Raw genomic sequence first — 14,251 nt, forward strand, 5'->3', positions numbered from 1 at the left:
GATTGGGGGGGAGGTATGGGATGGGGCCAGGGGACCCCAGTGGGATACCATGCCAGGAGTCCACCCTCCAGGACATCCTTTTTCTCCAGGGGAACTGAGCTCTGTAGTCTGGAGAGGAGCTGTAATTCCAGGGGATCCCCAGGCCCCACCTGGAAGTTGGCATCTCTACCTGGAAGTCCGAGATCCTTTTGCGAATGAAGAAATGGCAAAAGATCTCCAGAAACAGAGTCTGACAACCCACGCCTGGGAACTTAGCCCGAAAACGAGAATAGCACAAGCGGTCCCCTCCTGAACCGGTTCTCACAGGCCTGGCTGCTACTAAATATATAGACCGTTTCCTTGAAGGGGAAATAAAATTAGCTAAAAAATAAAACAAAGCAAAGTCTTGCAAGCCAGATTTCCAGTCTTTCCAGGTAGTCATCGTGTCTTTCGAGAGGCGAGGGATAAATCTCACACACCTTGATGGATCCTGCAAACCTGACGCCAGGCGAAGTTCCACTGACAGCTGTCAAGGGATTTTACTGCTGGGAAACATCACCGCGTACAGGAAATGTCCCGGCAGCCAGAAAGTCCGGCTGACTCCGCCGCTAGATGGACGGAGCCCTTATTCATTTAGGTTTTGAGCCTCAAGGCCCCCGCTGCACTTCCAGACTTTCAGCTGACCAGCACCACCCATCCGTGCTCAAAGCCCAGACCCCTCCAGAGGCATCTAGACACAGAGTGGCCCAGTAGTGAGCACGCCTAACCAGGATCTGAACAGGGAGAGCTCAAGTTCTCCCAACTATGCAACCCAATGGGGGACGGGCCTGCCCATGTCCAGGTAGGGTCTGCAGACCTCCGGGAATGACCGCTGATCTCTAGACTGCAGGGATGAGTTCCCCTGGAGTAGGGATTCCCAGCTAGGGGTCGAAAGACCCCAGAGGTCTGTGGGCCTTTCCATTCCTGCCTGAACGGACTTGGCCACCAGCTAGGGAACTAGCCATCTCTGCCCAGAAGGCTCAGTGGGTAGGCCCTGGGTGTAGAAAACCAAAGGGAAGGCGTTGTCTGTGGTGAGGGATGGGAGGTCTGGGCTGTCCTCTTAGCTCCTGCCCTTCTGACTGGCCTACATTGGGGGGGGGTTAATGGAGGGAGCGAAAGGAAGGCCAGGGGTGGTTATGTCACTTCTGGGGGCGTGGCAGGGCGCTGACATCACTTCCAGGGGTCCTTAAGGCCTAAAAATATATTTCAGAGGTTTCTCCAAAGTCAAAAGGTTGGAAATTGCTGCCCTGGAGAAATGGCTACTTTGAATCATAGAAACATAGAATCCTAGAGTTGGAAGGATCCTCCTGGGTCATCTAGTCCAGCCCCCTGCACTATGCAGGACACTGACAACCCTCAAACTCATCCACTGTCACCCGCCACCCCCTTGAGCCTTTACAGAATCAGCCTCTCCATCAGATGGCTCTCCAGCCTCTGTTTAAAAATCTCCAAAGATGGAGAGCTTACCACCTCCCAAGGAAGCCTGTTATACTGAGAAACCTCTGTCAGGAACTTCTTCCGGAGGTTTAGACGGAATTTCTTCAGAATTAATTTCATCCCATTCGTTCTGGTCAGTCCCTCCGGGGCAAGAGAGAACAACTCTGCTCCATCCTCTACATGGCAGCCTTTTAAATACTTGAAGATGGAGGGTGGACTTCAGAGCAATGTATCTTGCTGAGGTACAAATCCAGACACACGTTCTCCTTGGGATCAGCCCCCAAAGTCCATCCTGACCAGCATCCTTGATCCCTCAACAGCTGATCAGATCTCTCCAGAAAGCCCAGCTGCTGGGGGTGAAGCTGATAAACCAACCATCCATCCTTGAGCCACTTGGATCCCTGTGCACTTCTTGGACGCGCCCTGCGACCCCATTCTGAGCATCCAGATCCCTGCCTGCTGAGCAGGCCATCTGCGGCAACTCTGCACAAATGCCTCCTTCAAATCAGGACTCGCACCCAGAGCAGTGACTTGACCTCTTCCCAAGGGCCTTCAACGCAGACTTGAACACTCCAAAGGGAAACCTTTGGTGGGTGTCACCATGATGTGCTAGGCTGCGAAAGTTTGGGAAACAAAGCTTTTCACTTGCAGAAGGAGCCTCAACGCACCTTCCAGTCGCCTTCCCTTTCCTCTCCCACCAACAGACACCCAGCCCAAGGTCACCCAGCCGGCTGCAGGTAGGGAAGCGGGCAATCAAAACCGGACTGCCAAATTAGAAGTCTGTGCTCCTGACCATGACTCCATGCTGCACACGGGCCTTGGACCTGGCCTGCTGCGGTCGCCCGTTTTCCACCCTGCCCTTCTATAACAGCAAATGGTCCAGCGAAACAATGAACAACAATGCAAAAGACAAAAACAGATCAAGCAATACAATTGATTGATTTAAACATATATATACGCCAGCCTTTTTCCCAACTTGAACTGGGATCTCAAGGAAACTCCTTAAAACTAGGAAGAAGAAGAAGAAGAAGAAGAAGAAGAAGAAGAAGAAGAAGAAGAAGAAGAAGAAGAAGAAGAAGAAGAAGAAGAAGAAGAAGAAGAAGAAGAAGAAGAAGAAGAAGAGTTGGTTCTTATATGCCGCTTTTCTCTCTCCGAAGGAAGGTCAAAGCGGCTTCCATTCGCCTTCCCTTCTTCTCCCCACAATAGACACCCTGCGAGGGAGGTGAGGCTGAGAAAGCCCTGATATTACTGCCCGGCCAGAACAGTTTTATCAGTGCCGTGGCGAGCCCAAGGTCACCCAGCTGGCTGCATGTGGGGGAGCGCAGAATCGAACCTGGCATGCTAGATTAGAAGTCCACACTCCTAATCACTACACCAAACTGGAAGGAAGGAAGGAAGGAAGGAAGGAAGGAAGGAAGGAAGGAAGGAAGGAAGGAAGGAAGGAAGGAAGGAAGGAAGGAAGGAAGGAAGGAAGGAAGGAAGGAAGGAAGGAAGGAAGGAAGGAAGGGAAGACTTGCCACCCGCTTTCAGTGATAACAGGAGAAATATAATTGTTTTTAAAAGCTGTCAGGTGACACCATGGCATCACTTCTGGGGCAACCTGGCAGTGACATCACACCTCTCTAGGAAACTTAGGGCCCGCAGGGGTTGCCTGGCCAGACTTGCCCTCAACAAGCTAATAAGATGCACATCTAAAACCTCTCCTATTAAAATTAAACTTAATATGGAGGACCTAGCTTAAGGCACCCAGTTTCCAAAACAAGGAGGCCTTTGTGGGTCAACAGCAGGACTCTGAAAGGGGGCTGGAAATGCCCTGGAAGCCGATGAAACAGTGAGGGGGGCATTTTCCTCATGGCCGGCCCCGATCGCTCTTTTGCGGCCCAGCTGACATTCCGAAAGGCATCCCCGCGTCCTCTTGAAAGCACATTGAAAGCACATTGCGCAGACCTCACTGCACAGGAAGGTTCTGTGCCTTTCCCCGTTTAAGCAGGGGGTGGAAGATGAACACCCCGTTCCTCTGCGTGAAAAAGAAACTACCTCCTGGAGTGGATTCAAGTGGGGAGTAGATTCCAGTGGGCAGCCGCGCTGGTCTGAAGCAGCACAATAAAACAAAATCAGAGTCCATCAGGGGCTCCTTGAAGATCAACAAAGATTTATTCAGGGCGGGAGCTTTCGAGGGCAAGCACTCTTCCTCAGACGATGAACTACCATCATGGCAGTGGGAATATACAGCAAAAGTTAATTCTGTTAAATCAGTAAACTAGTCTGAGGAAGAGTGTTTGCCCTCGGAAGCTCCCGCCTTGAAGAAATCTTTCTTGGACTTAAAGGTGCCCCTGCTGGACTCTGATTTTATTTAACTCCCGGAGGAGCTCCTTTGCGGTGCCTGGTTTCCTTCCGCCTTAGAAAAGGGGGTGGCAAGAGGCACTTATGTGACCTCGAGGTCTATGGGAATTCAGCAAGGCCGAGAATCCCACAAAGCAACAAGGGAACCCGTTTGAAAGCATCTCCGCTTACGGCTTCCCTCCCGGTCGCCAAGGACCTCACACGTTCCGCGTGAGACACACCCTCCGGTGCCCTTGATCCAGGGCCTGGCTCCTCCTCTCTCGCGTTCTCTAGCGTGGTTTTCAGGGAATTTCCGCTGCAACTCCAGCTGCTGCTTTTCAAGGGGTAAATCCCATCCCTCCAAATGCAAGATTCATAGAAAGAGAAAGGCAGTCAAGGGCATTTGCCCCGTATCAAGCCCATGGGACAAGTACGAATATTTGAGTTACTTTTGGAAAAGAAATGGAGACAGCGTGGGCCTTTCAGGGCATCCAAATTCTGTGTGCTGCATATATTTTAGTAGGGAAAAGCTGAAACGTGGGCAATCCAGACTCTCCCTTCAAACCTAAACTGTTCTTGCTGCTTGATTGGAAAGTATATTTGTACCGATGGCCATATCGATGGAATTAAAAGCACAAACGCCTTAGTTTTCAACAAACAAATCCACCCAATACGAGATTTTAAAGGAAGATATTTGCATGCCGTGCTCTCTTATCACATTTTGAATATTTCAAGACAGAAGAAATATATTTTGATGGGATTTTGTTTTTGTAGGACTCCCCCCCCCCCAATTATTTTCCTAAAGAGTCCCCCCAAACTTTCCAATTTTTCCATTGGCAAAATTGAAAACTCAGGGTTTTTTTTTCCATGATATATTTTCTGATGGCATCTCAACAATTTCAGAGGGGGAAAAATATTTCACTGGAGTTCGCATCCCCATAATCCTAAATTGTCCCCTGAGACAAAGTCCTGGGAAAACATTGACAAAATGCACTATTACACCCCACCACACACACACACACACACACACACACTCTTCCTGGCTTTCACCTCACCACTTAACAACATCTACGTTAGGTGGATGAGGCTGTACCCCGTCAAGGACCCCCAGAATCCAAGCAGCAGACTCTGGATTTGAACCCAGGTTGTCCAAAGCTCCATTCACAAGTGACCATGAGCACTCAAGTACAACCGGAACAGAAGGCATACTTGACTTTCTGGGAAAGGCAGGGCATAAAAATAAAATAATTATTCTTTCATTATTATTATTCCTTACATGGAGCTCTGAGTACCTCTCACACCGTATCCAACCCACGGTTTCATGTATAAAGCGAGCACAGACGGTTGGCTCTTTCTTATGATCAGGTCTATGTGTGTCCAGTGTGCACATGCAGGTTAGGGTTAGGGTTAGGGTTAGCCACAACATGTGAACGGGCCTCTGGACAGTCACTTATACGACCCCACCACATGCAGGAAAGTCTCCATCACGCGTAGGCAATCCAGCAGCCCTGACACTTTACACTGATTTAGGTATTGCTTGGAATAGGAGAGGACCCACCCAATTTCTTTGCATGCGTGGCTGAAACTCTTTTTCTCTCTCCCTCGGCAAGCGGCTGCCAAGATCCCTGCACCCTGACTGCAGCCCTGGGGAGCTAAGCACACCATGAGTCAGCCCCAGCCTCCCCGGATGGTTTCCCTTGGCTGTACAACCCCTGCTGAGAACACGAAGATCTCGCCAACGAGAGACGCCCATTCCCACCACGGCAGGAAGGGGAGCGGGCGCTGGGAGCCCAGGGAGGGCAGAGCGCGGGGAAGGAGGCAGCACCCGGCACCCTGCCCGCCTCCGTGCCAACGCCTCCGGGAGCCTCAAAACAGAGAGACCTCTTTGCAAGGGTGGAGACTCCTGCAATTAAACTTTTAATGGGTCACTGTAACCCACAAAAACCTTCCTGTCGGGTTGGTTCCTAGACCGTCATCCAAGGAAAAGGAGGGCAACGGGCATTCGCCAGCACCGGAGACGGAAGGAGGCCCAGGCCAAAAGAAGGGGAAAGGGAACCACGGTCAACTTGGGCAGCCCAAGAGACTTTGAGGCCTTCTGACTGGGGGCCAATCTGCACAATGTCCAGGACCCGGGAGAGGCAGCACGACTGCCCCAGCAGGCAGGGAAGGATCGGTGCTGGGAGTCAAGGTGGACTCTGGAACCCGGGCGTGGCTCAAGGCCTCAATGGAGGCCGCTCTCTCAACCACTGCGACCAGCAGGTGCTGCACATGGACGCCAGAAGAGCCCGGCACAGTCATGCCAGGAAGAGTCCCTCTTTTCCACCAAAGGATCTCGCGCAGCAGCCAACCAGTTCCTCTGCAGGTCCAACAACAGGGCGCAGAACCTCCAGAAGACCCTCAGAAGAGCCCTGCTGGATCAGACCAGTGAAGGTCCGTCTAATCCACCATCCTGACTCAACACAGGGGCCAGCCAGTTCCTCCGGAGAGCCAGCAACAGGGCAGAGAGGCCGAGGCCTCCCCCTGACCTTGCCTCCTGGCTCTGGGATTCAGAGGCTTTGCTCCTCTCACTGCGGAGGTTCCCCTCGGTGACCATGGCCAGTAGCCACTGACGGACGTATCTTCCAGGATTCAACATTATCCACATTTACAGCTGTTTATCAGAACACAAGCAACACTCTCTGCTACAAAGAAGAACGACAAGAAGAGACAATGATCTCCTGGCCAGCCTCCCCCATTCCCCTGGTGCAGAAGGCACCTCATCTCACCTGTGTTTCCGAGTGGGCCCACCCATGCCAAGTATATATTTTTCATTTAGTTCTAGCCCACCTGTCTCACCTGGACTTAAGGCACAAAGGGAGCCCCTCCAATCACAAAAATGTGGACACTGGATTAGGACTTCAGAAGTCTGGGCCACCAGAAACAACCAAGGTGTAGCATAAGAATTCACACAACGCATCGTGGTGGTACAGAAAAGGGATTCACAGCGGGCTGCATCCCCGTCTCAATCACGGCTCCAAGGAAGGGTGTGAACCTGTCTCTGCTGTGCCATCCTCTGACCTGCGCAGAAAATGCCCTCCTGACCAATTCGGTTTGGCTTAGGCTGCAGAAGGCGGGGGGGGGGGGGCTACCCGGCCAGAGCCACCATGGAGGAAGCAGCGGTGGGTTCTGCCCATCTGCAGGTGGGTCCCGGGAGAAGCCCCTGCGGACTTGAACAATCTTGTGTTGAGGAGGCACAAGGAGAGAGGCGGTCCCACAAAGAAGAGGGTGCAAGTCCAGGGAGAGCTCGTTGTATGCCCTAGACCAGGGGTGGGCAAACTGTGGCCCACCAGATGTCCATGGACTACAATTCCCACGAGCCCCTGCCAGCATTCGCTGGCAGGGGCTCGTGGGAATTGTAGTCCATGGACATCTGGAGGGCCACAGTTTGCCCACCCCTGTGCTAGACAATCCCTTCAACTGAGCCCAGCTACAGACGGCAGGCCAGTGTGCAGAACGGGAGGGACACGCATGCCCTGTCCCGCTCCCATCCATAGCCGAGCTGCAGCATTCGGCACCAGCTGGCTAGTCACGATGGCGCGCTTTCCCCTCTGGATACGCTTCCTGGCAGGCCTTGAGCCTCATCTCCCTGCTCTGACGACGTCCCCAACAAGCGCCAAGAAAGCCTCGACTCAGGGGAGGGAACCCTGGCTTACCGTCCACGTCGCAGACTTGGCCGTGCTGGACTGTTGAAATGATACATCGAAGCTGTGGGGTCCCGGATAGTCTGTGTTGGACGGGATGGCCGGGGAAGGCGAGAGTGCGTCGAAGGTGGAGCTGGGCTGGGCGTAGGGCGAGGGCGCCGTGACGCTGTTCTGAGCGTGCTCGGTGTTGTACGGGCTGGTGGAGGAGGAGCCGTTTTGGATCTGCTGGTCCATGCTATTGAGGAGCCCCAGGTTAGTGTACTGCGGCTGGAGGGGAGGGAGGGAGGGAGAGAGAGGAGAAGGAGACGTGAGTGCACTGCTGAAAGGGGAAAAAAGACATTTCGACATCACTGCAGGGAGGACATCCTGAGAAGGTCCTCGTGGACCAGAGCAACTGGGGAAAAGAGGAAGCCGATGAGGAAGGAGACAGGAGGAGGACACCGGACGACACAACTGATTTTCCGGAACCTTTTCCTCCCTGAATTGCTGACCCCATGCAATTTCACAACAGAGGAATAGTTTAAGAATCTCTCCTGAAAGAAAGAAAAAAACTGGCTTTCATAATCCATCAACTAGGCTTTTCTTCCCAGAAATGGCTGGTTGCAAGAGGAGATAAAAAGAAAAGGATTAAAGGGCCCACTTTGGATTCTATGGCATTAGACCCTATTGAAGCTCCTCTCCCTCCGGCTGGCTCCTACCGGACCCTCCCTGGACACTGGAGGTGCTCCTCTGGACCAGGGCCTGCTTTAGAAACAGAAGAGGCCCCAAATAAGTTTATCTGGACTCCTGGTCCATAGAATAAGGCCCTTAGTGTCCTACACCAGGGGTAGTCAACCTGTGGTCCTCCAGATGTCCATGGACTACAAGTCCCATGAGCCCCTGCCAGAGAATGCTGGCAGGGGCTCATGGGAATTGTAGTCCATGGACATCTGGAGGACCACAGGTTGACTACCCCTGTCCTACACAGTTCACATATTATATCCCTGTATATGTAAAGGAGCCAACTGTATATTTAACATTCCTGTTCCTGCATTTTAAGTCTGCTGCTTTATTTATTGATGCCTGACCACTGATCAACGTATATTTGGATTTTAAGGAGGCTATATTTCAAGCCTTGGGTTTTTAATTTTAATCAATATGAATATTTAATTTTGTAGCATGTTTTACCCTACAATGGCTTTAGCATACTTTCCCTGTTTCGACCCTTTTTGGGGTCCGGATATGTTCTCCTTTTTGTTGTGGGCCCCTCTCCTCCCCACACTCGGGTCTTCTCAGGTTCCACTCCCCAAATCCCCAGGTGTTTCCCAGCCCAGAGCTGGGAACTCTAAAATCAATACTGGCTGCAGAGATCCTCTTAGTCCACTGAGAAATACCAAGCTATAGTGCAATAAAAACAGGAATGCAGAAACACCTTCAGGAATAACAACATTTATGATAACAAAAATATAGTCCAATAGCAACTTTAAGACCAACCAAGATTTATTCAAGGTGGGAGCTTTCGAGTGCATGCACTCTGTGCATGCACTCGAAACCTCCCACCTTGAATAAATCTTGGTTGGTCTTAAAGGTGCTCTTTTGGATTCTCTTTTTGTTGTGCTACTTCGGACCCATTTGAACCCAACACTTATTTTACTCCAGCATAACATTTGTGACAAACGGGAGTGAAGCAGGCCTTTCCGAAAGTCATATTGGTGCTTGCTGATTCCACATCCAGTTGTGTGTTTTATGGGGTTACTCAGGCACTCCAGAATATCATTAGCATACAAAAGGAGTGGGGGGCGCTGTCAAATGTGTGAGAAAAACACATTAATCTTGTTCACCCCGGGCTTTGTTTTTTGTTCCCTGTGTCCAGAGAAGTTTGGCTAATGAGTTGGGGGGAATGAGTTTGAAAACAGATCAAGAGGGGGTAACTGGAATTCCCCACCTATGTTTACGTGGATTCTTCCCTTAAGGAAACTCTCAAATAATCCAGGCAGGTGTTCAACTGGAAAAGTTCTTTTTGAGACAAAGAATAGAACAAAATGCACAAAATAAGTACACATCCTAGCGCTAAGAGAAACACAGGAAGGAGAGGGGAAAAGCAATTTCAGGGAAGGGTGATAATTACCGATTGTGAAGCAGCTAAACAACCAGTGTTGAGAGAAAGAGAGCCCAATTAAGTGGGGTGGAGGATTCCCAAGGCTGGGAGAAGCGGAGTGCTTCTGGTACAAGGCAAAATGCACCCTCAGGTGGGTCTGACACGTTTGCCAGAAAAACAATATCTGAGTAGGCTTTTCCAGATGGACAATGGTGCATGTGAGGTTTGACCCTAGAAGTATCTGGCAGGAAGGGCTAATGGTTTAGGTGAGCAAAATTAGCAGAATTAGCCGCTGCTTAGCTAACATAAATGGGTGCAGGGAAGTGAGGCTGGGTGTTGATGGGATTAGTCCAAGGTTTCTGGGAGACCCATTGTCCAAAATTACACATCTCTCTAAGGTATGGAGGGGCAGTCGACAGCCACTCCGGTATTTCTAAACCACATGACCTGGCTTGTTTCTGACAGCCATCCTTTTTGTGCCATTTTGGACCCGTCAGGGTCGCGCACTGATAGTTTTGAGATGGTATTTCAAACATAGGTGTTCACAGCTATGCTAGCTCTGAATTGCCGTTCAGTAAGAGAAGGGGCCTGACCCCTAACACAAGATGGAAACCATGGTTGTGCGCTTCGGCACGGTTTGGCCGCCTCGGCAATCACCGAAGCCCGAGGCAACCAGCTCTGCGGAGAGGAGGGGTGGGCAGGGCGTGCCAGCCAGCGGCCGCTGGCTGGCACGCCCTGCCCACCCCTCCTCTCCACGCTGTGGCATTGGCCTCCTACATGCCACTGTGGGCTTCGTTGGTTGCCGAGGCGGCTGAACTGGGCTGAATCACACAACCCTAGCGGAAACCCACAACTTCACACATGGCTTTCCTCAGCGAGCCTCACTGTCTCCCCCCCACACACCCTGGGACTGTTTCAGCTCAGGAAAAAGGCATGACTGGTTGGGGGGAGATACTGAAGCCACCTCCTCTGCGTACGCCACGCATGTAGGTACCACACATGTGGGATGTAAGGCGAATCCACAATTTGGAATTTTGTTTTAACCGCAAATGGCAGCTATAGGAGACCGTTAAAAAACACCCACAATTAAAACTTGCTTCCCCAGAGGCTTAAAGCACAATTCAAATTGGCAAAATTGCATATAAAAATAATCCAGAGGGAGCACAGTTGCCAACAGTAAAGCCAAACGGTCTGGAGATGCAAGAGATTCAGGATTTTAACCTCTGGGGTTAAGAGCGGTGGCTTCTCATCTGGAGAGCGGGATTTGATTCCCCACTCCTCCACATGCAGCCAGCTGGGCAACCTTGGGCTGGTCACAGTCCTGTCAGAGCTGTTCTCACAGAGCTCTCTCGGATCCACCTGCCTCACAGAGTATCTGTTGTGGGGAGAGGAAGGGAAGACGACTGTAAGCCGCTTTGAGACTCCCTTCAGGTAGCGAAAAGCAGGTTATAAAAAACCATTCTTCGTCTTCAACATGGCTGCGGTCCCACCATCCTTTTGGCGTGGTGGCAGCTGCTGCCATAGCAGCATTTCTAAAAATCTGTCGAACCAATCAACTCTCCAATGGCCAACAGCCCGACCACACTTGGCAGGCGGCAGGTCAAGCATCAGCTGGCACCAGGAAGACCCCTGGCTTCGAGCTCCCTGCATTCAGAAAGCCAAATGTTTCCATCCGGCATGCAAAGATTCTCAAGAGGGATGCATACGGCCTCACTGCGGGGTCCGGCATACGGCCGTGTGGGGGGCTTGAGAGGTCTTCATTTCCCACTCTGCCAGCTGAGTCCTCCACGCTCTCCTGGAATCTCCAGAGCTCCAAGCCCAATAAAAATCACCATCATCCTAAGGCGTAGGGGGGAGGAGAGTGTAAATATGGAAGTGCCATTCCAAGCAAGCCGGGAACCATCTGTCCGAATGGTCAGGAGGGGAGAAGCCATTCCTCCACGCGGATCCCAGCGCATTCCTGAGCTCAACGCCAGCACCGCCACCGCCTCCCTGCCTGCTATTAAAATAGCCATTAATCCTCGCCCTGACAGGAACAGCTGGAAGGCGGGCGGCCTCCCCTTCCCCCCTGCTCCCCGGAGCCCCTCGCCCTTTGCCCCCGCCCCCCCTCCAGACAGGTGCTGCACAACGTCCAGGTGAGAGGAGGGAAGTGTCGCCCCAGCCGTGCACCCTGGCCGAGGTGAGCCTCCCTCCCTCTCTCTCGCAGGCCGTGCCCGGGGCCCGTGGGGCTGGGGAGGCCGCTGGCACGCAGGGGTCACGCCCCGGGGGAACCATCAGATAACTCCCGCAGAGGCGTACGCCTTGTGACAAGCGAACAATGGACGGAGGGGCCAAGCCCGGGCGGAATCCGACTCTGCCGTTTGCTCCTTCCTCTGCCCCGGCTGCATTTTTGAGAACAAAAGAGCTCCCGGCCCTCGCTGGGCTTATCGGGCGATCAGTCGCTGTCTTTGAAGAGAACACGCTGGAAAGTTATTTACGGATTCAGGTGGTCTGCTTTGATGATGCAAGGGGGGCTCAAACAGCCCAGCCCCCTCCAGCCTAACTCTGCTGGGATGATACCCCCAGCGCCAGATTAAACACCGTTTTTATCTTCTTGGAGGGCAACCGGAGGTCTGACAGGGCTGTCCTCAGCAGACAGACTCCACTTAGGACGGCTCTGGAAAGGGACTCTGCTTCCCCAGTGTTCCTCAGGCCAGTTCTAGGGCAGGGTCTGCACCGTGTCGCCAATCCACAGCAACAGGGTGGGGCCATGTGGGTCTTCTCCCCATCAAGGTTTCACAATTTGGAAAGTGTTGTTTTGGCAACAGCTACCTCCACAGCAGGAGGCACTTCGACACGTGATGGAAAAGAAGGCTACGGCCATTTTGTGGCTGGCTCCGCCTCCTGCAGCAGCCATTTTGTGGCTGTACCCCCCAGGACACGTAGGGACCATGGGGCTGATGCAGCAAAAGCTTGGGTGTGTTTAATTCTGGGACTATGCTTCTGTGTGCTTATGTGCAGAGTTAAACTGTATTGGTCTTAAGATTGGTCACTAGAAACCTGAGCCTTCGGGGAGGGCGATATATTAAATAAATAAATAAACAAAAATAAATAAATAGACAAATAAATAAATGCAAGAAGAAACAAAGAATCATAGAATCATAGAATCATAGAGTTGGAAGGGGCCATACAGGCCATCTAGTCCAACCCTCTGCTCAACGCAGGATCAGCCCAGAGCATCCTAAAGCATCCAAGAAAAGTGTGTATCCAACCTTTGCTTGAAGACTGCCAGTGACTCAATCCACGCTCAATGGCTTCAGGGCAACATGGGGACCCACTGGCATCTAGTGGACTCCAGGGAGCACCCTCCCAACACTCAAAATTCAAGCCAGAATTCAAACCTCCAAATGAGGGGGACGAGCGAGGCTCTGAGGGAGCAGACGTCCCCCCCTGCGTACCCAGGCCTTCACATCGACATCTGGCCCCATAGTGGGCAGTTCCTTATCCACTGGGGGGGTGAGGGTCGGGGGCCTGAGCCAGAAGCTGAAGCTAAAAGGGGACAAGAGAGAGGAGAGTCCATGTAGAGTGATGAATTTGAAATCCCAATAGGATCACCAATTTAAGTCCCAATGGGATCACCAGCCAAAAGGAGCGCTCAGGTTCGAGTCTAGCGGCACCTTCAGGGCCACGGGGAGTTGAGGGGTACGAGGCTGGGAGAGTTGAGGCTCCGTGCCTCAGAGATGCTTTGACTCGCCAGAGTTCACGCCCCAATCTGGATCGCCAGCCCAGCCCAATCGCATCAGATCACAGAAGCTAAGCAGAGCCAACCCTGGCTAGTAGTCGGATGGGAGGGTCTGGGTGGGAGTTCCTCAGAGTAACACTGGGTGGGGGGGGGGGGTCATGACACAGGGGTAGGCCATGGGAAATCTCCTCCAAACGTCCCTCACCTGGCAGCCGCACAATCCTCACATCTCCCAGCTACACGGAACACTTGCCGTGACCAATAAATCTCGAGCGCTCATAACTCCACCGTCTTTCGGAAGCCATCTGTCCTGAGCGCATCCTCCCCAAATCAACAAGTGGCCAGAACTCATTCTGCCACCCTGCAAATATGCCATCTGCTACGATGGGGAGGAGGCTTATTTGAAATGGTTTGAAAGGGACAACATGCAGGCTGCCTCTCACTCACAACAGAGGAATGCAGATTTTCAGCAGATTAATAAAACCATCCTCCCCGCTGCCCTGGAATCGTAGGATACTGGAGTTGGAGGGGTCATAGAGGCCATCTAGTCCAGCCTAAAGCAGCTGCCGCCGCCGTTCAATTCAGAAAACCTCCTGGAAAGAATCATTCTTTCGGGGGACCAAGTGCTGGTGGCTCAGCCTGCAAAGAGATTTTCTGACTTTAACTGCTGCTTCTTAGAGACTGTGGACACTAGGGGTATTTTGCAAACCAGCATCAAGGTTTCCACGTAAACGTTGCAATTATATAATTATAAGCCACGGAGGAAAGGTGTGGGAATGTGTTTCTAACCGGTCTACACTTTGGCTTCATGTATCAATACGGATTAAAGACATTTCTGCTTTACATTATACCACATAGCCAGTACCCACAAGTACCCCCAAATCATGTTCACACACCCTGCTCCCCACAAGTGTCTCTCCCACCCAGTGGGACCCAGATGTAGAAATCTGCACCTCTCCTTACTGAATTGCATCTTGTTGAATTCTATCTCTATCT

General features: G+C 52.0%; 1 protein-coding gene across 5 annotated transcripts in view; it reads right to left on the reverse strand.

Moving 5' to 3' along the window:
- TP63 (tumor protein p63) overlaps positions 1 to 14,251 on the reverse strand; it is a 117,912-nt gene that overhangs the window by 58,600 nt on the left and 45,061 nt on the right. For all 5 annotated transcript variants that reach the window (XM_077348010.1, XM_077348011.1, XM_077348012.1 and 2 more), the window contains one exon: positions 7,470 to 7,724. In XM_077348010.1, coding sequence (XP_077204125.1) covers positions 7,470 to 7,724 — 255 coding nt within the window. The remainder of the gene's footprint in view (positions 1 to 7,469; positions 7,725 to 14,251) is intronic.

The sequence above is a fragment of the Paroedura picta genome, chromosome 8 (assembly GCF_049243985.1).
Source record: "Paroedura picta isolate Pp20150507F chromosome 8, Ppicta_v3.0, whole genome shotgun sequence".
In the NCBI taxonomy this organism is placed as follows: domain Eukaryota; kingdom Metazoa; phylum Chordata; class Lepidosauria; order Squamata; family Gekkonidae; genus Paroedura; species Paroedura picta.